The 22,919-nt window shown below is 37.0% G+C and overlaps 1 protein-coding gene across 1 annotated transcript; it reads right to left on the reverse strand.

The window, feature by feature from the left end:
- Nucleotides 1-725: 725 nt before the first annotated feature.
- LOC145010972 (citrate synthase, glyoxysomal-like) lies at nucleotides 726-4,531 on the reverse strand. Its single transcript, XM_078969570.1, has 13 exons — nucleotides 4,149-4,531; nucleotides 3,604-3,784; nucleotides 3,423-3,508; nucleotides 3,231-3,335; nucleotides 3,080-3,142; nucleotides 2,868-2,977; nucleotides 2,657-2,776; nucleotides 2,515-2,590; nucleotides 2,351-2,424; nucleotides 2,150-2,270; nucleotides 1,413-1,510; nucleotides 1,209-1,332; nucleotides 726-1,080 (listed from the first exon to the last, which is right to left on the reverse strand). The coding sequence occupies exons 1-13, from the start codon at nucleotides 4,404-4,406 to the stop codon at nucleotides 943-945; spliced, it is 1,554 nt and encodes a 517-aa protein (XP_078825696.1). The 5' UTR covers nucleotides 4,407-4,531; the 3' UTR covers nucleotides 726-942.
- Between the last annotated feature and the right edge of the window lie 18,388 nt (nucleotides 4,532-22,919).

Here is a 22,919-nt window from a genome sequence, read left to right on the forward strand (position 1 = left end):
AAGATCAAGGGGGGTCCTAGGGGCATTTAATGCCGATTGATATTATCTTTAATAGTCAGAAGATTTTGATGTCTATAAAACCCTAGTTTGTGGATTCATGTTAGTGCCTTGATATGAGACTGTTTCTTGAAAGATCCCCATAGTTTGGATTCGAGATTTTGTGTAACCCAAAAATATGGTTGAAATATATAAAATCGATCATATGATCTTTCAAGCAGATCCTTGCCATCAATTTTAGAAAAAAAAAAAAAAAAATACTCCCAACCCTAGCTGATTTATCGTTTCAATTTATATACAAAAATGTGTGATTTTATTTCACTTTTATATGAATGATCAACTAATTAATTAAATGTACCATCTTGACTAAAGAATGTGACTTGTTTAAAATTCCGTGAATATAACAAAATATATTATGTGGAGAAATCTTAGTCCATTATTTGCAAACATGTAGTCTGACAATGCTTGAAATTTCATAAATGAACTAAACTGTTAATCCAAATTCATAGAATTTTTTGATAGGAGTTAATTTGTTTGTTGTGTATCTGAAAAACTCTTGATGAAGTTACATGACTAAATTGCAAGCAAATCGTATCATGTCAAATGGGTCATAACGTGAATATCTTCCGATAATATATGTTTCTTAGAAATATTATTTGCTCTCATGTAAACTTGTAGCCTTAAGGTTTCTATATCTAAGATGATTATTTGCAAAGCATACTGTCACATTCAAGCAATCCTAAAGGTGCTTTTATTGGCGATTGCTAAAACAACCGAATATTACTAGAATCCATATCATCATATCATGACATATAAATGGAAGCATAAGTTATGCATAAACTTGACCATTACATATTATGACAATCACCATACAACAATAATATCAGAAATAGATGATGAAATATGAATTCAACCAATTATCCTTACTCTTTTCTTTAAGTTGCCTCAAATCCCAGACCCAGATAACCTCCGCCTTGTGGCATTAGAGACGGAAAGCTGCCCGAGCTTATCTACCACTGCCCCAGTTGATGACATCCTTTCTTGGGCAGGAATGTAATGCCGCATCCATACCCCCGTGTACACCTAAATAAAATCAAACACCAAAATATTTATATATTATAAATTATTTGTATATAAAATAATTGAAATGTTAAGTGACAAAAATCAAAAAGAAAGGAAAGTAGATTGGTATTTGTTGCATTTAGACAAACCTGTGCGGGCCTCATGATCTTTGTGTCGGGATCATCAAGGGACTCTCGCCAGTGTGACAAGTAACCAGCCATTCGAGGGATTGCAAATAAAACAGGAAAGAACTCCGTTGGGAAACCCATTGCCCTGTGTTTCATAAAATGTTTGAAAAAATCTTGTATAAAACATCCACAAAAAAAAAAAAAAAATGTCAAATACAAACGTACCTATAAATCAGGCCAGAATAGAAATCAACATTCGGGTACAACTTTCTCTTCACAAAGTACTCATCTGATAATGCTGCTTGCTCCAAAGCAATAGCTACCTGTTCAACATCAATAGTTTAGGTATGCCTCTTACTGGGTCTCGTAATGGTAAGAGGTTGGGTCAGATTCAGACTGTTTGAAACCAAAATTAGAAGCCTTTAATATTTGAGCTGTGTCTTGTGTCTTGTGTCTCACTCAATCAAAAACTATCAAATAGCCTATTTAAGGGTTAGGTGGTGTTTGGCATGTCACAGCTTATAATCTAGCTTTTTAAAAAGCTACTTCCAAATATACCCCTTAATTAATTATAGAAACACATTCTTTTAAATGTCCTATCATGTCCTTTTATATCTTTTAGCTTAGCTTTTCACCTAGTTTTACAAAACGTTATTTTTTATCAACCGGCTACCAAATAGCTTTTTATTTAACAACTAGCTTTTCAGTTTGTACGCCAAACATAGCCTTAGTGTCTTAATATATTAAACTTGTTTGAATGAGACCAAATGACCATTTTACCCTTACAATCCAAAAAAAAAAAAAAATCTCACAATATTCATCATTTTTTTTTTTTTGGCTTAACCTATTAAGTCATTATGTCCAAATTAAGTCCTCCTTATGTTCTTAACACCTTAAGTTCATTAAGTCCTAAACGATAAGAACAAGAAAATATCAATTTTTTTATGGAGTGTGAAATACACCTCAATAAGGGGATCTCTTCCTACAATGGAGAAAACCTCTTCTGCCAATTTTTTAATAACTTTTGCTCTGGGATCATAGTTTTTGTACACACGATGCCCAAAACCTGACATTTTTCGTTTCCTGTGTAGAAATTAAAAACCATTATCATCAAATTCAATAATTTACAAATCTCAGAAACTAAATATAACAAGAAAACTAACCTGTTTTTCACACCTTCAATGAACTCTGGAATATTGTCAACAGTTCCAATCTCATTCAACATCTTTAACACAGCCTATATAACACATGAAATATTCAATATCATTTTTTGACTAGTTAATCTATTTTATTAATTATATAAAAGAAAAACAAATATATTTTATACCTCATTTGCTCCACCATGGAGAGGACCATATAGTGCTCCAACAGCCCCAGCAAGAGCCGTGTATACATCAACACCACTACAAGGACATTTTCGTCATTTTCTAAAACGCATAAAAGTTGAAAAAAGAAAATAAATTGTTAACCTTGATGCCAGGTGTCTTGCAGCTGCTGTTGAACAATTCATTTCATGTTCAGCATGTAATATAAAAAGAATATCAAGCACCCGAGCAAGTCTAGGGTTTGGTTTATACGCCTTATCACCTCTGAAATTACATAAAGTTTATATCAAAATTAAATCACAAAATCAAAACCCAATAAAAACCCTATTCAGATAAATCAATAAATAGAACATACAATGAATCTAGCATGTATAAGAAGTTTTCAGAATAAGAAAGATTGCTGGAAGGAAGAACAGGAGGCCTCCCTGCCATTCTCAGATAAGCTGCTGCTGCAATAGTTGGTGCCTGAAAATTTTATTAATAAATAAATCAAACAAGATGATAAAATATAATTAACAGAAGGGAAAAAGGATAGAAATGAAATGGTCAAATGGTCAATGGTCAAACCTTCCCAAGTATGCGCACTATTTGCTTATCTCTCACTGGTTTAGACTTGTACAGATCTTGCCCCTATTATTATTATAATGAAATATTAAGATGACAATAAAAACAAATCCTAAATTAGTATTTAGAAGTAATAAGATTAAAGTTTACTGACTCTGAGAGCAGGGTTGGCATCAGGGTGGAATACAGAAAGGGCACTCATTGCACTGACAAGAACACCCATTGGATGAGCATCATGAGGCATGGCATGTATAATATCCTGAGAACACAAGTTTTATAAAAAAAAATTATTGAAAAACAATCCACTTTTCCTAGTTGTTGATTTGCATATGTGAAAACAATTTACCAGGATTCCTTGAGGAACAGCTGAATGCTGTGCTACTGTGAACTCCCAGTCTGCTAATTGGCTTTGAGAAGGTAAGTTCCCATACACTGCAAACAACAATCATTTGAGTTTCTAGTTGCCATTGATACTTAAACAGATGTCATTAGGTTAAGATTGTAGAGAAATGAGGAAGAAGAGTTACTTAGAAGGTAGGCTACATCTAGGAAAGAACTACTTTCGGCCAGTTCTTCAATTGGGTAGCCTCTGTATCTTAAGATCCCTTCATCGCCATCAATGTAGCAGATTGATGACCTAACAGGAGCTGTGTTTAGGTAACCAGGATCGTAAAGCTTCAGACCTTTATCATTGTTTCCTGTTGTTATCTGCAACAATTTACACCTTTAACTTCAGCTCAGGCGTATCAACTCTTTATAATTGAATTAGACATTTGATATAACGATTGGATGAGGTTCTACAGGAAAACAATCGGATTTTGTCGCTCTGGTACACTGTTTACGAGAAAATTGGATTGAATTTTGATGTAAGAGTTGCGATTAACATTTTACTCCGATCGATCCTACCATGTGATTTTCATGAAATCTCGTACCTATTTGACTGGTTATAAATCCAAAAGTCGTGTTGTTTAAAAACCCCCAAAACACACGAAGATCACAAAATAAAACTTGATCAAACATAGAATTTAATGATCCTAATTAAGCAGAATCAGATTTATCGAAGTTCGTTTACCTTCTTCAAGTCGGTAGCTCTCACTGTCCCTTCCTCCGAAACTTGAACTTTGTACTTCTTGCCGGTTCGTTCATCGGCGATCACCAACGAACCCTTCAAATTAGGCGGTGGAGACACAAACACCTGAGCGGAGGTGCATGATGACTCGAGAACAGGAGTAAAAGCACTGGATTCAAGACAAGCAGAGAGATGAGCTGATAGAACAGCTAACCTCCCACGAGCAGAAACACTTGAATTATCTGCTACTTCACCTCCCATTTTTCTCGAAGAATCGAATTGTAAACGTCAATTTGATGGAAGATATCGGTTGTTTCCGTATGTAAACAGAGAGATTGCTTGCAAGATTGATCGACCGAGCTTTAATACTAAAATTATTATTATTTTTATATATTTTTCCTAGGGAATGCTACCATTGATGATATTTATCTTCAAAGATCGTCTTCTTTTGATTTTTTCCCTTTTCAATTTCTTTCCGTTTTTGAGTTTTCTTCTTTTTAACATCTTCTATGTTAGAATTATATTAGATAAGATTTTTTTTTTTGTCACAAAATGTTTAAAAAAAAAAAAATTAAGACCATTTTTGGGTAAGATCCGGTACAAGAATTTATTAACTTGATTTATGGAACTAGTAATGGTTAAAAATAAAATTGTAAGTTGCAGTTTGTAAATATTGGGAAATTTAGTTCCCCACTTATTGTAATTGGTAAGAAGTTAAATTTGATGTTTTTTTTTTCTTAACAAGAAACATGAAGGTTTTGGTCTCAAATTCATGGCGAAATAATGGAATCACGCAAGAAAAACAACATACAACCCTTGGACGATAAAGATTAAGTTTTATCACTTCAAATTATCATATCAATATTGAATGTTACGTATTTATCTAGCTAGTGGATTCAATAATCTATGTAGTAAGCCTTTATTCTGAACAATAACCATCACTTGATTGTGAAGTGTGTCTAACATCATACATACATTCATATGTCAACGCTATATGATTGATTTTAAATAATTGAAGTTACTAAAAAAATATGAAAATATGAAAAACCGAGAGGTTGATATCAATAAACAGATCGATTATTGGTGTGATGAGTTGTTAGTTGGTTAAACTTTGGAGTTTTTGAGAGTACATGATTCCCACAACAAATATTAGAGTAAATTACACGAACGGTCATTATGGTTTGCGGTAATTTACACATTTGGTCTTTAATTTATTTTTTTAACTTGGAATGTACCTACAGTTTGTTTTTGTGTCGCGTTTGGTCTTTGTGTTACCTAAAAAGATTATTTTGTCTTTGATTTTTTATTTATTTAAATAAATACACCCCTAACCCCACTTCCATCTTACCTTACCTTATCTTACCTACCCTATTTTATTTAAATAAATTAAAATAGTCTTTTTAGGTAATACAGGGACCAAGCATGCAACAAAAACAAACTATAAGGATCTCCGAGTTAAAAAATAAATTAGGGACGAACATGCAAATTACCTCAACCCATAAGGACCATTCATGTAATTTACACTAAATATTATGTAGGAGGGCGACATCCATTTTTGTAATATTTTAAATATCTACAATAAAGTTTCGAAGTCTCAGAATCCTTTGACGATTATAAGGGAAGAGGAAGACTCGTCGATATTAATTATATTAGATGGATTTAAAACAACATTGATCCAACATGTTATATGTTATATAACCAACGAATACATTGAAAACCCTTAAATATACATTGCGTGAAATAGGTTTAGGGTTTATGAAATGTCCTTAGTTCGTGAAATAGTAACATGAAAAAATAATAATTAAACTAGTAATTTTTTAAGTAGATATGCTATCACATTAACCCAAACCGTGTTGAATAACATTTTGCAAAAAGTTTGTAGTTTGCGGAATGCATATATTAGCATATAAACCAAAAGAATTTTAAAAGGTTTGCTAGTTGTAACACCCTGTTTCGGGACATTTCTTAATTCAGGGTTGGTGGACCATAAATCAATCATGGAAAGCCTTGAGCTTTGAGGAAGTAAAGTTTAGACCTTATCGAAAGTTGGTAATATTGGTTATGAGATCTAAGCCCTTGATTCGCATGTCGGAACCAAATGGTAAAATGGAAAAAGTTATGTATCGGGCTTCTTTTATGGATTTATGGTTTTAGTTCGACATGTGTTAAGCCGAAAGTAACTAGATAGAATCATAGGGCTCTTCAATACCTTTCTGTGCATACAAAGAACGCCAAAACCGGAGTTGAAACAAAGAAGTTATGGTTGTTTGAAGTTGAACTGGTAGTTGGGGATTTTTACCCTACGCATGGCATAGAAGTTGAATGAGGAACGTGATGTTAATGATCTACGCATGACGTAAGTTTTGCTATGCACGATGTAGCTGTTACTGATCAAAACCCTAATCTTAAGGTTTTGGGCCCTATTTAACGACTCTAACTTCTTGGAACCCTTCCTATAACCAGCATACATCACTTCATATCGTTTTTTTGAAACCCTAGCCATCAATTGTGAGTTTTGGAAGCGTTAGTGTATTTTTTTGTGTATTCTTGAAGAAGGGGTCCATTGGAAAAGCAAGTGGGAACTCCAAGGTTTATAGATCCAGACTTTACACTTCTTCATCACTTATCTCTAGAAGGTATAAAGCTTACATCTTGATGCTCCTTTTGTTAAAGCTAACTAGTTCATGGGTTTTTATGCTTTTTCCCCTTAACCTTAGTTTTTATGGGTATGAACTACTCTAGACCTGATGAGTGTCATTTCTTGATGTTTTGAGCTTACAAAGTTATAAAAATGGGATCCATGCATGAGATCTTGAGCATAAGAGTGTGTTTTAGGACTTAAGGCTTGGTGTTATGCTCTTTTAAGCCATGCAAATGGATAAAGTCAGAGACTCCATTAAGACGTCCATCTAGTATAGATCTGGAAGTTTGGAGGGTTAACTTTACGTATTAAGCACTTAATGGAAAAGTTGGGCACCAGTGTGCTGCGCATGGCATAGTTTTAGCTACGCTAGGTGTAGCCCCAAATTTACTCGTTATGCAACCTTTAGCTCTAAGCTGGGCTTAGAGCATCGTGTACCCGAGGAGTAGGTCAACTGAAAGTTGGCCGTTGACTTTGACCAGGGTTGAATTTTGGTTAACTTGATAGTTTTGGGATTATATATTGAGACCGAGTCTCTGTTAATGGCATAAGTGACTCGTAGTGCTAGCTCTTGGATTTGTGATAGTTGTTGTGATATCTGTTGGCCTAAAAAGTGAGTTTTCCTCACTGTGGTCGTGGGTCGAAGGCACCAATGTCAACCCAATAGATCGTGTTATGTATCCTTGTGTATCGGATGTTGTTATGTTGTAGTGACATGTTAGATTGGTAGAAATGTACTTGTTGGTTATTGTTTATCTATTTCATATGTTAACATAGTGCGGTTAGGTTGAGGCTTTATTGCTATGTGTTGTAAGCCAACAAACCCAGGGCAATCCAATCCGATGACTATAGGCCGAGGCAATCTAGTCTGATGACTATGGGTTAGGGTAATCTAGTATGATGACTATGGACCTGAGGGTAATCCAGTCTGATGATTGTGGGCCCAATGTGCATGCTTGTATATGTATGAGCGTGTAGGATATTTTGGGGGAACTCACTAATCTTCGTGCTTACCCAATTGTTTGTAATTGTTTTTCAAGTACCATTGGTGACTGTGGGAAGGCAAAGGTCTGATCGTACACATCATCCTGTTGATTTATACTTGAGAGATTATTTGATACTCTGATTCTATGGATTTGATTTGAAAACAATGATTGATTATCTTATGGTTTTATGAAAATGTTTTTAATAAAAATTAAAAAATTTTGGCATGTTTTTAGGATGTTACAAGTTGGTATCAGAGCCTTGGTTTGAGAGAATTGGATGAACACTTGTGTGATTCCAGACTCAAACTATGGATTTGCAAAATATTTTTCATAATTAACTTTAAAATAACTAAAAGAGAGAATGCGGTGTGTACATTCAGCCGGAGCTCAAGGAAAGTTATTCCCCAAGATACACATACTTGTTTTATGTGTATTGGTGATATGTTAGAAATGCATGCTAGAACGCTTATTAAGAGAGATGCCTATTAAGGAAGATGCCTTTTGATGCCTTGTTGCTTGTAGAGTTTACTACTCGAATATTACTTGCTTTGTGCTTTGTAGGACTCATATTGATGTGAGTTAACTATTAAATGAATACGTCAAGTTACATGCTGCAAAGGTTAAATAATCTTAGAGTGATTGATTTGTCCCTATTGTACAACTCTTGTTTCCATTGTAAGGTTAAGTCTCTTAGTCGAACGACTATTTAAGTTTTGTTACATGTAGTTGTATTCATGTAATAGTTAGCTGAAGTTAGTGATAGGTTTTATAGGAAACAAAACTATACAATGCGGAAAACAATTAACAATTAATAGAGTACATGCATCATAGTTCATACGATATCTTGTAGAACGAAGGAATAACTGATCACTTATCTTAGGGCCAACATTTGATTTGAATCAAAGTTCAGCAGTGGCTTTAGAAAACACTCTTTGTTGTTTAGTTCAAGGTCTATACTTGTAACTGTAATTACTGACTTATCTAAGTGGGATACTGTTGGATTAAGGTGTCTAAGTCAGTAACTGAATTGATATATTCTTATAATTAGAAGCAAAGTCCTTTTGGGTTGCCTTCAAAACTAGTAACTAGAAGAAATTACATTTTTGAGAGAGAATAATTTGTTACTTTATTATGTGAATAATAAATTGTAATAAATGATTTGTTAATATAATATTAAATAATATATTAATTGGAAATATATAGTTGAATTTTTAATTTATTATGTGATTAATATATTAATATGAGATCAATTGTTAAAGAACTTATTTGTTAATTTATATGATTAATAAATTAATATGAAATCAATTAGGATTGATTAATTATTAATCAGAATTAAATTGGAGTTAATTCGGGATTAATTATTAATTAAAGGTGCAAGGACTAAATTGTCATTGTTCAATAGTTGAACAATTAAGAGGATTAAGAATCCATCATGTGGATGGTTTTAAGGACCCTATTAGGGTTTCTAGAAGCCTCCAAATGATATTAAGAAACTAGATAACTGTCTAATTTGAAATATATTATTATATGTTCAAACTTAGGGTTTCTAGGATTTCCTGACAGCTATAAATATGACCCCTTAGGTCATTATTTAGTAATGCTTATTTCCCTTGAAGGGTGAACTAAATCTTTCCCTTTTCTTCTCTCTCTTTTCTCTTTTGTTCTTATTGCTATGGCTGGGTACGAGCCATTAGAGGCAACCATAATTTTGGTGCTACCTTTCCAAGCTCTTCAAAGGTAGGACTAAAGTGATTTGTTTACTACAACAAATCAAAGGTATGTAACCCAAATTCTTGTGTTATTTGATTATACTAGGGTTTCAATTATGTTTCATGATAGTTTTGGTTGTTTATAATATGTTGCATTCAAAGTATATGACATAGATCATTTAGGTTGCATGTGCCCTTAAGTGTTAAATGAAATTCCACATGTACCATTCCGTTATAAATAAATAAATAAAATAAAATAAGTAAATAATAATAATAATAATAATAATAATAGTAATAGTAATAGTAATAGTAATAGTAATAGTAATAGTAATAGTAATAATAAATAATAATAATAAATCCTAAAACCCCGAGATGTATTTTATATTTTATTTGATTTTAGCCGTAAATTCGTAATAATTTATCAGCGTTAGCCATAAGGATTTAAATGATATGATTTCCAAAATTTGGGGTCTATATTGTAACATTAGGACTTGATATGTATAGAAATCCGTGAAGTAAGGGTTGTTTGGTAATTATTGGATTTAATTTGAAAAATATTTATAGAGGCAGGGATCAATCTTGTATAAATGGATTTAAGTTTGGATGGGACGGGAATTAAACCCAGTGCCCCTCCCCCTCATTTCCTTGACACACATTTCCTTCATAACTAAATCAAACCCTAACCCTAGTTATCATTTTACGTGGAAAACCCTAGAATCGGGAAGCTCTATGGACAATGATCGGGCACGTATTTGGACTGTTGAGTGGATTATTATTTCACTCGAGAACGACTAAGTCAAACCTTAATCAGTTATACCCTTAAGTGATTAAGTCCTTAATGGGTTAAGTATTCTTACTTAACCTTGATCGTCATTTTATGTGAAACGCTAATCGTCATTTCATGTGAGGTGGTCATTGTTGCAAGTGACTATGACCTATGATCGGGTATTGACTCAAGTATCTTCCTGTAAGTGATTAGAAGTGAGTTGAAGCTTGTAGAGTTCTTCGTTGCTATAGTGGTTATCTACGCGCATATCGAGGTAAGTTTCGCCTCACTGTACCTATGGCTCGAAGACACCAATGTTGGCCCACTAGTATCTGTTAGTAGATGGATACTCTATTGATTGTATATAGTCATGTAGGATAGACTGAGGACTCTTGATCTAATCTCTCTTACATGTTCCTTGTTTGGTTGTGGTTCTAGAGTAGGATCACATGTCTGGGTGACTTTCTCATCTCTGAGTATATACGACCATGCATTTCTTGGATTATTGATATTTAGTATGCTGCTATGTTGTAGTGATATGTTAGATATGTGTTCTAGTATTGAGTATGATGTTATGTTGTAGGGATCTGTTAGATTTATGTCCTGGTATTGGGTATGTTGTTATGCTGTAGTGATCTGTTAGATATGTTTCCTAGTATTGAGTATGTAGTTGTGTAGTAACAACCTGTAGAATTGTATGTTATATGTGCTTGTTGGTTATCATCTATGGAGTACCCTCAGGGACTGTTTGTGGTCATGTAGGATAGCCTGAGAATTATTGGTGTAGGATCTCTTGCCTGTTCCTTGTTTGGTTATGACTCTAAAGTAGGACCATCTGTTTGGGTGGCTATCTCAACTCTGGTTACTTATGGATACACATTCTATCGGGGTTAGCTGGTAGCGTGACTGTATGTTGTGAGAGGATTAGTAGCCAGTAGTAATTTGTATGATTATTGCTTAACTGTATTATGTGTCTACTTGATCTTGATTGTTTATATGTCGACATATTGTGTTTGGTTGGGTTGAGGCGTTCCTGCTTTGTGCAGTAGGCCAAGATACCCAGTGCAGTCCGGTTGAAAGTCGTAGGCACGGAGGCTCATGAAGAGTGGCGGGGTTAAGGCACTAGGCCAACAAACCTTGGGTATTATAGCCCAATGGCTGATTGGACCTGTTGTATATTGGCATTCTAACCTGAGGCATTCCATCCCGAGGATGACTTGACCTGAAGGTTGACTGGGCCTGTAGTATTCTAGCCCGATGGTTGATTAGACCCGACATGTTTGATTGTATATGTGATCTATTTACATGGTGGTATTTTGGGGGAAACTCACTAAGCTTTATGCTTACCTAGTTGTTTATGGTTTCGGGTATCATCAGTTTTGCTGGAAGGCGAAGGCGGGACTGTACACACTCATCAACAACATTGAAGATTCCATTTTTCTACAATACTCTGATTTTTAATAAATATAACTCGAAATAAATGGTTTTATTAATTAATGGACTAATAAATTTGGAAGTTTGATCTTAATAAAAAATGAAAATTTTCTGTTGTGAAAACTGGATGTTACACCACAAGCACATAGTTCTTGTAACCTATAAAACCCATCATTCATTGCCACGTGTACGGGTCCTGTGCTTCCAGTAGTACAAGCCCATACTACCTTCCACACCTACCCGTATATATGTTAAGGGGTCATCACGGACAACTCGGCCACAAGGCCCAACATCTAGGATACGCATACATCTTATACATATCCTCTTAAGAGTGGCTAATCCTTACTCATGCAGGCCTGCTACAATCCATCCTCACTTATGAAAATTCTACTAACCTGGAAGCCTCTCGTGTACGCTAATCATACATAACACTGGATTCGATAGACAGTCGAATACTTGATTCTACCCTAAGCCCAAAGTTAGACAAGGAACAGTAAATAAGGGTAAATCAAACATTCTCAGACTATAAAATCTTAGTTATGTACAAATATGATGCATACACTAAGCAACTATAGTAATAATGTCAATTCCATATAGCATAACAAGAAATTCTCCTAGGCTATCAGGCATCATACATCAGGTAATTCTATCATGAAATTCCTGAAAGATACTTAGCATACTTACTATCATGCAATTATATCATATCAGCAATAAACAAACAAATGTGGGTATTATGGGGAATCACTTTCCCAAGCTCTGGTTGATTGTACACATCACATCCTTTCTGTTAGTTCTTTTAGAGTTATTTTTTTAAAACATTTTTTAGATCCTTAGTTTGAGTTTGGAATCACACAAGTGTTCATCCAATCTCCTTAAACCAGGGCTCTGATACCAACTTGTAACATCCAAAAATCATGAAAAAATTTTCATTTTTCAAACCATTCAAAAATCCATAAGTTACATAAAAACATAGTTTCTCAAAACTATAAACATGAATAAGAGTGTCCCATAATCATAAGTCATATAAAATCCAGGATGATGTGCAGAATAAAGCTTTAACTTTGCCCCTGTCCTCTGAAGTACCTGAAACCAAAACATAAATATGTAATCCAAAGCTTAGTGAGTTCCCCTAAAGTACCACATACTGCAACATAATACAATGCACAAAACCAGGCCTGCAACACTAGGTTGGACCGTCACCGAGCCTTCAGCTACTAGTTGGACCGCTCTCGAGCCTACAACATATGTTGGACTGCTCCAATGGGCCTACAACATCAACTGGACCGCCTAGGTATCATGGCCTTTAGTTGTAATACCCGATTCAAGGTATTTTTCATTTTAAGCCGTGGTGTGTAATTAGTTTGCAAATTCGGTCCCTAAGGGCATTATCATAATTTTTGGGAAGGGAGAGTATACACTCGGCATACCTCTTGTACGCGGGGCATATGTAATCAGGGTACAAACCCTAGTTTTAGGGTTTGGACCCTATTTAAATAGCCTTATGCCCAATTTTACATCCTTACCAACCTCCTTATCCTCTGTTGAGTCCCATTTCGAACCCTAACCCATTCCAAGAGAGATTTGACATTTTTATGTTTTTTAGTGTGTGTTTGGTGTATCACTAAGAGGAAGAAGCTTGGTTGAGAAACATTGATCAAGAAGGAGCTTGTAGATCCATATTTCATTCATCCTTTCCAGATTCATAAAGGTATAACGCTAAGACCTTGCTCATTCTATGCTTAGATCTAGATCTAGTAGAGTTGTGGTCACTTTTTGGTCCCATGAATGAGATCTAGTGGAATTTACCACTCCAGAAGTTATAAGTTGATCCTCTTTATGTTTCTGAGATCCCTAGTTCATAAATTTAGCATCTTAATGGTTGAGGATCACCTATGCATGAGTATATGTCCATTTGGTGAAAGTAAGATGCTAAATCTAAGGTTTGAGTACATTTGAGCCATACAAAGGCACCAAGTTAGTGACTTTATGGATTAAGAAGTTCCCCAAGGTTTGGATCTAGAATTTGGACGTTTGTTCTTAAGCATTATGTGCTCAATGGGAAATAACTTAATGGGGGCGTACGCAAGTGTACGCATCCGGATCCCCGACTCTGTATAGAAACCTAGTATGTTGGGCGTAATAGTGGTACACTTAGCGTACTTGACCAGGATAGAATTTTGACTTTTGGGTCGCCATTGAACTTTAGGATTTTGGGCCCTTGTTGGTCCACAAGTCTTTCTGAAATTGGGCCACTGTTAGGCCTTGGACCTTTGTGGATTTGGGCCCATATTGGGCTTTTTGTGCTATTAAGTTTGGTCCACGGATATTAAGCCCTTTAAGGGAGCGATATGGGATTTGGGACTAGTTGATTAAAGTCCCGATTAATGTTTATGACCCAATTATTAATTATTGTTTAGTTTGCTCACTAAACCATAGGACTCTATAGATTGTATGTGGTTGTATTCTTTGTGACTCCTGCTTTATGTGTTGTATGCATGTGTTCCTGTTTGCTATATGTATGTGGGGTGAAATAGACCTGATACAGCCTTGTGCTAACATATGAGTTGAAATAGACTCTGGGGTGAAATAGACCCGGTACAGCCTTGTGCTGACATATGAGTTGAAATAAACTCGGGGTTAAAAAGACCCGGTACAGCCTTGAGCTGACATATATGTATGGTACGAGGTATTTTGGGGAACTCACTAAGCTTTGTGTTTACAGTTTTCAGTTTATGTTTCAGGCGCTTCCGGTTCGTATGGGAAGGGCTCGGGATGATCGCATTGCACACACCATGATTTTCCGATTTATTAACTCTGATGTACTTTTTGAATGTTTATGGATACTCTCTGAATACTTTATGGTTTTGACAAACATGTTTGGTTGACGATATATTTAAGATAAAACAAAAATTTTAGGCTTTGAGTTTCGGGACGTTACAAGTTGGTACCAGAGGCTTAGTTTGAGGGATTCGGGCATACTCTCGGGTGTGATTGAACTCAAAATGAGGATTTGATAGATTTTTCATAAGAAGAAATGTTATATAAAGGAAATTTCTAAAAAAACAAAGGGGTGTGGTGCATACAATCAACCAAGCTCAAGTAAGTTTTCCCAAAATACCCACACATGTTCTTGTGATATGCTTTGAATTGTAAATCTGTGAATCACATGATAGACTAGGGCTAAGGATTTTCATGATAGAATACCATGAGAGATGCCTTTATATTCCTATTGCATGAGCTTGTAGACTTACATACTAGTATTGGATCAGCCAGTGATCGGATGGCTTGTTTACGTTATGCTTTGATTCAGATTACTCAATGCTCGAATGTTGCTTGCTTTGTGCTTTTAGGTTCCTATTATCATCAACTAAGTTGCATATTTCTAAGATTAGATAATTTCATAAGGTTAGGTTTAACCCTTGCGCGGCTATTGTTTGAGTCCAACCGTTATAGTGTGGGACCTTTCATTCAAAGAGTTATTTAGTGTCAGTGATATGTAATTATGTTCATGAGCTAGTTAAAGGGAATTGGTGGGAGTTCCTTCTGTTGATGATGGTGGGGAGTGCTGTGGTGGTAGCCATAGGAAAACCTAATAGGTCATTAGGTGTCGAGAGCTTTGTTGTGCTAAGAGGTCGTTTAGATTGATAGGGAACTAACTTGGGGGATTCGAGGTGATACTTGAGGAAAGTACAAATAGATGTGGAAGGTAGTATGGGCTCGTATTACTTGAAGAAGAGGATCTGTACTCGAGTCAAGGAAAGTCACGATGATACCAGGAAGCTTGTAAAATGTGGGATTCTTTGAGTATGTATTCTGATGGTTTGAATGGTTTATTTATAGTATGGTGGCCACTCGAGGAGGTTCTGGTAGTGGTTCTAGAGTCAGTGATGGTTCGGGTTCGGGTTCTGGGGTTGGGTTTATGGATGATCAGATGCGAGAGTTCATATCATCTGAGATTACTTGCAGTATTCTTAACCAGACTTTTGTGATCTTTGGTACGATCAAGGAGGGTATTATTGAGATTTTGGATGAGTGCTTAGACGCTTTTCGTTCTAATATGGTGGCGATGGTGGGAGCCTGCTCTTTGAATTTCTAAGAGTTTCAGACATGTGGGGCTCCGGGTTTCTTCGAGAAGAAGGACCCAGTTTCGAGCAGGCATTGCTACTTGTTAGCAGATGTTACAAACACCTTTCGTACTAGTTGTTGCCCAGAGGAGGAAAAGGTCACACTTGTATCCTATCTTCTGAAAAACATAGCTCAAGATTGGTGGGAGGAAATTGGACACGCCTTCAGAGGCGAGGTGGTTGAGTCGCTGAATTGGGAGGATTTTGTGTCGAGTTTTCAGGGTGAGTTTACACCTGTGAATGGCGAGGGAATTTCAGGACCTTTTCTAGACTACTGAGATAGTGGCGGAGATTACCGATATGTCCCGTGAGAGGGCATTACTGGTTCCACAGTATGTGGCGGATGAGGAGATGAAGATGGTGAGATATCATGATATGCTAAGCAGAGATACCAGGCAGTTTATAAGTACATCCAGTTGCTGTACATTGGATGATATGGTGGCGAGAGCCAGATAGAGGGAGATTAACTTGGAGATGGAGAATAAGAGGAAGTTGGATTCAAGATCGAAGGGCCAGCAGGGACGGGGCCGCTGTGGAAAGTGCAACAAGACGTATGATGGAGCTTACAGGGGTGGTTCATGCTGCTACAAGTGCGGCAAGAGTGGGCACTTTAGTTGGGATTGCACAGCCACCACCCAGACACCGAGTCTGGTTTTCTTTCATTGCAATCAGAGGGGCCATAAAAGGGTGATTATCCAAGTTTAGCAGCAACGTGACCAGTTGCAGCACCCGCTATGGCGACCCTGCAGATTATAGATGGTCGTTAGGGTAAGGCGGAGGCGCATGTTGTGAGGTGTAGGGAATTTTAGCTGACAACCAAGGATGCTCGTGCAGCACCAGATGTGGTGACGGGTATATATCTTCTCCTTATCTCTTTATTTATGTTGATTTTCGTGCTTATATCCGTTTTCGATTTTAGGTTCGTTCTTTGTGAATGACATCTTTACTCTGGTTTTGTTTCATTCGGGGGCTACCTGATCCTGTGTATCTATTTTGCTCAAAAAGATGTTTGTTGATGTTGCGGGTGAGATGATTATCCACTAAAGGTTGAGATTGTTGACGATTTTCCTGTACGAGTATCGAGGGTTCATGATATGGGCATATTTAGTTATAAAATTCATGCATTATCATAATACTTTATGTTGTTTTTGTCTCATTTAATGAACAAAAGGTGCTTAATTAGTTTAAAATTTCATTTTTCAGCAACAATGACATGCTCGGATGGAAAAGGAAGCGGAACTAGCGATTGGAAGCTTGGATCTTGGATTTTGAAGAAAGAAGGATGTTGCTGGACAGCTTGACCCCTCGTCAGTGTTTTCGCCATATCTCATGAACCGTAACTCCGATTGATGAGATTCAAAATGTTCTTAAAACTAGACACAATTTCGAACGACTTTTGTGTTTTGAGAAAATGCTGATTCCAAACGGACTCGACGAGTCACTTCGAACGTTCACGATTCTAGACACGCTGACTTGCCGTACACGGGTTTTAAGTGACGGACTCGCTGAGTAGGTCACTGGACTCGCCGAGTAGCCCCTGTTTTGTGAAAATCTATATAAAGGTACTTTCAGATCGATACCCTAGGATATAGATGAACCCTTGGAGGCCAATTGTTAATTAAAGGTGCTGCTGGAGCGTGGGAAGCTAAAGAATCAACCCTACATTCAATTTTAAGGAGAATCAAGTCAAAATCAAGTATACTCTTACCTAATCTCTTGTTTGAACTATGTTTTTACCAATTGATTTCGTTTTTGAGCTTTTTTCTGTTGTAATCATGAGCTAAAACTCATAACTTCTGTTTAGGTAGATGATGTAACGCTCGGGTTTCCAGTCTAAGCATTTTGTCAATGTAATAGTCTAGGTCAACTATTGTAACTCTTTTTGAAGTAATAAAGATGAAATATTTGACTATTATGTGAATTATGTGTATTTATGTGTTTATTATTTAATTATAAATGTATAATTAATAAAGAATAAAAATGAGCGTCAAAATTAAAGTGTGAGATAATCCCGATATATGTACATAAAGTTGTAGAATATGTCTCAAGGTTTCCGTACATATAAAGAATGCCGAAATCCGAGTTATAACGAAGAAGTTATGACCCGCCGAAGTTTTACGGCAAAAACCGGCACGGCACCGGGAAACATAAATAGTGAATTTATGATAGAAGACTATTTAGCCTTAGCAATCTAAACAAAAGTCGTAGAATATGTTAAACTAAGAACATCGATAAAAAGAACGCCCAAATCTAACTTCGTATGAAGAAGTTACGATTTTTCGAAGTTTCAGACTAGCAATGTACAACCCGAAATTCGAATGTTTGATCGAGCGGTTTTTAGCCGACACGAACTAAACGAGAATCGAATATCTCGTTAAGAGTAGCGTAACGAGAAAAAGATGGGCGAAAACGGATGTCGGATGAAGAAGTTATGAGGATTTAACAGACCAATCCTATCCCGGCCCGTTGATAATATAAAATTTAAAATCGAGCCTAAATTAGCCGACAAAGTCTAAACGAAAGTTTTAGAGTAGGTTCCCACCTTCGCGTGGATATAAAGAACGTCGAAAACGGAGCTCGTATGCGAAAGTTACGAATTTTTAAAGTTGAAGCGTGAAAATGCGAAACCTGTTGCGAAGTTGATGATGTGGCACAATCCCAGCCGTCACTTGCGGCCCACGGTCTTCGCTTCGGATTGTGACACGCCCCCTTCGCATTACGCCCCGTGTACGAGGTCCGGTACGCCCCGCGTACCTCCGGCCTTATCCGTCCGAGTCCGAGTGCGAGCCAGCTGTTGCGAGCCGGCAACCACCTCCGAGCTACGCCCCACGTAGCACCACCGAACGCCCAGCGTAGCGAGGCCCTCGCGCCTATAAAAGGGGGCCGAGGCTGCCCTCATTTTTCACACCAAAATCCTTTCTCTCTCTAAATTCTTTCTCTCTCTACAACCCCAAACCACCCCTAAGCCCTAGTTAAACCCCTAGCACCCTAAGGAAGCCCCGAGGCTCCCGGAGTCCCAAGAAAAAAGGAGTTTTTCGGTTTCGAAACGCTGCTCCAATTAAGTCCCAGTTTTCGATAAAATTCGCTGTAAGTATGCTACGCTTACGCAATTTTTAATATAGCTTTCAAATAATTATAGGAATGTTATTAGGTCCTTAAAATAATAATTTGGGCTATTATTATGAGTTATATGGAGCGTTATTAACGCTTAATAATAGTCAGACTAATTAATTTGTCGCGGTTATCGTTAGACTAAACCCTAGTGGTATTGGTACTAGGTTTTATCGAAGGAATATCGTTTTGAGAGTATCGAAGCGTTGTCCGAGTGTTGAGTCACCACCTACTCAGGTGAGTGCATAGTTACTTTCAACTTACACATAGATATGAAGTATTTTATATAAATTGCGTGCTATGTGTGCATATTATCTGAATACTTGCTATCTATGCTAGATGAACGTTGTTATACATGTTTTCAATGATTTAAACTGTATATGTATTTTATATCTACGAAAATGTTGGGGTAAAACATGGGTAGATGTAATAGGTGATGTGTGATAAAATGATGAGAGGCCTCGATGTTGATGTTGTTGATTCTGTCATCTAGCGGAGTATGGATGACGACCACGGACTCTTCTAGACAGTCCAGTGGAACACTAGCAGGCTCGCAACCTGTAGGTGTTGTGAACGATGTGTTCACCGGTGTACTCCATCCCCCACATGGTTGCCTTTAGGACATTTATTGCTGAGGAACCCCCTTAGCAGTAGTGTCCGTCCCGATGATGATCCTTAGGCTAGGTCCCTTATGATAGGTGTTTAGGGACGTAAAGTGAGGATAACGGGAACGGGTAATCGGGTTATTGTTGATTGATGAAATTAATAAACTTATTTATTATGGGTTGAATACCCTATGTGCTCACCAGGCTCCCAAGCCTGACCCACTCAGTTTTATGTATTACAGGTAGTGGCGCATGAGCATAGGTGTGATGTTTTGGACGAGGGATTACGGATATAGGCCTGTAGATATGAAATAATGTAGTAAGGCTTATATTGTACTGTTTATACTTTTGATCTGTACGAACATGACATCCCGAGTCTTTTAATGAAATACATTTCTATGGAAATGCTTTTGATAAATCTTTATCATATTATTGTTTTGGGACAAATTCCGCAACCCTTTTTATTAAAAGATAACTCTAATTTTGAAATAAAGTATAAACAAAACCGGTCTTTTCTGGCCGTGATTTTGGGGATGTCATAGATGAATTTGCGAACATGGATTGATTATTTGATTAGGATTAATTTTAATTGGTGATTATGTTTTATTAAGCTTGTTAAAGAACGTTATGTGTTAAAAATAACTATTCTTCTGTTAATAAATCAGTAATTAAGTTGTATGAACATCTCATAATTATTAATTTCATATGATTTATTGTGACCACATAGTTGTATGTCTAGGAATAGCGAATGTGAAACTAGAATTAACTAGAAGATAGGTAAGTTAATGTGTGAGCTTGTTTGATGAACATCAGCAAGAGGTTAATTGAAGGGCCAATTTAATTAAACATTACAAGTCTTATTTAACCCGAATCTATAACTAGGAAATCCGTTAATTTAGACAATTGGCCACTGCTTGAGTTAATTTGTTTCCTAAGTATTAGTAATAGCGAATGTGAAACTAATCATCTTAGTCAGTAGCCAATGAAGAATTAATCCGATACATTGAAATCATCCATGTGAACAAATGATTCGAACCTAAACAAAAGTCCTCTTAATTATTGAATTTAGTTGATTTTTATTTGCTTAGCTCTTAGTTTCTTAGTTTAAGTTTTATTTAATTGTTCAAGTTTCTAGTCTTGCAAAACTAGAGAAAAACTCATTTCTATTACTTGTTTTATTTAGATAATATTATCATAATAGCATTTATTTTAATTGTTTACCATTCCCTGTGTTCGATACCATACTTGCTTGAACTATATTACTAATCGATAGGTACACTGCCGTTCGTGTGTTTAATTTGTGTCTAAGTTAGTAGGATTAAAACTAGTTCATTTCACACACATCAGTTCATCTGGGATGTATACTGGATTTGTTTAGTGATTGGTACCCGATTGATTTGTTTCCCATTCCTGTGTGTGAGAGCAAAGTTATTATGGGGATAGATTGTTTAAGCCCCAATGAGGTAATGATTAATTTTGAGCACTAGTTGGTACGTATTCAGACCCTAAGTGTTGGAGAATTAGTCATTCAGAGAGAGGGTGTTCAGCGTGGGCTGGTTATCTGTTCAGCAGTTAGGGCCAGGCGTTATCTTTAGCATGGTTGTTTTGGGTTTGTGGTTTATGTGATGGATACCATGGAGAAGGGTAAGACGACTGTGGGTGATGTACCAATTATTCGGGAGTACCCAGTTGTATTCCTAGAGGATTTGCTTGGAGTGCCTCCGGAGAGGCAAGTGTAGTTTCGGAATGAATTGGCTCTGATAGCCAAAGCACCTTATCGGTTAGCACCTATAGATGCGGGAGTTATCTGCACAACTACAAAAGTTGTTAGACAAGATATTTATTCGACCGAGTAGTTCACCATAGGGAGTGCCAATCTTGTTTGTAAAGAAGAAGGATGGGTCGCATTGGATGTGTATCAACTACCGGGAGCTGAATATGCTAACAGTGAAGAACCGTTATCTACTCCCGAGGATTGAAGATTTATTTGACCAGCTCCAGGGTGCATCTTGGTTTTCAAAGATTGATCTACATTTGGGTTATCATCGGATGAGGGTCAGAGAAGAGGATGCACAGAATATGGCCTTCTGAATTCGTTATGGTCATTACGAGTTCGTGGTGATGCCCTTCGGGCTCACCAATGCTCCAACCACATTCATGGATCTCATGAACCATGTATGCAGGCCTATGTTGGATCAGTATGTGATTTTGTTTAGTGATGAAATCCTAGTCTATTCCAAGACCCAGGAGTAGCATAAGGAGCATCTAAGGGAGGTATTGAAGATTCTGAGGAGGGACAAGTTGTATGCAAAGTTCTCCAAGTATGAGTATTGATTGCATGAGGTGTAGTTTTTAGGGCACCTTGTCAACCAAAACATATTTCGGTCGATCTGACCAAGGTTGAGATTTTAATGAGGTGGGAAGTTACGAGGTCTCCATTTGATATTCAGAGTTTCCATGAATTGGCAGGTTACTATCGAAGATTCATTCAGGATTTCTCCAAGATAGCGGTTCCTTTGACCCAGTTGATGAAGAAGACCGTCACGTTTTGTTGGGGGCCTGAGAAACATGCAACTTTTGAGACTTTGAGGTGGAGATTGTGTGAGGTGTCGATTATGACCCTGCCGGAGGGTGTTGAGGACTTTGTAGTGTACTGTGATGCATCAATCACGGGGTTGGGTGCAGTGTTGATTCAGCAGGGTCATGTGGTCGCTTACGCTTCAAGGCAGCTGAAGCCTTATGAGACGAATTATCCTATGCATGATTTGGAGTTGGAGGCTATGGTATTCGCTCTCAAGATTTTGCGACATTACCTCTATGGGGTCTGTTTTACTATTGGATCACTAGAGTCTGAGGTATCTGATGGATCAGCTGAATTTGAATATGAGGAAGTGTAGATGGTTGGATGTAGTGAAGGACTATGATTGTGAGATCATTTATCACCCGGGAAAGGCCTTACGTGGTTGCCAATACTCTCAGTCGCAAGGAGGTTGCTGCCACAATCAGGGATTTGTGTTTGAGGATGAACGTGATTACCCTACTCTTACAGCATGTTCGAGAGGCTTACGTTGAGGCCATGAAGGAAGAGCACCAAAAGAGTGAGCACATAGTAGACCAGGTGGCTTCCTTTGATTATGATAGTCGAGACTTATTAACCCTTAATCGAAGGGTGTGGGTTCCATATTGGGGTGGTACTTAAAATGAAAAAAAATTAATTCAGCAGGTTTGCAACATACTTCATACAGCACAGAGTCGACAAAATAGCTACGCAGATAAAAGTTGGTCAGACTTAGAGTTTCAGGTTGGGGATATGGTACTCCTGAAGAGATCACCTTGGAAAGGTGTCATTCGATTCAGTAAGCAGGGGTAAGCTAGGCCCTAGGTATATTGGTCCTTTC

This window comes from Lactuca saligna, chromosome 8 (assembly GCF_052625555.1).
Source record: "Lactuca saligna cultivar CGN05327 chromosome 8, ASM5262555v1, whole genome shotgun sequence".
Taxonomy (NCBI): Eukaryota; Viridiplantae; Streptophyta; class Magnoliopsida; order Asterales; family Asteraceae; genus Lactuca; species Lactuca saligna.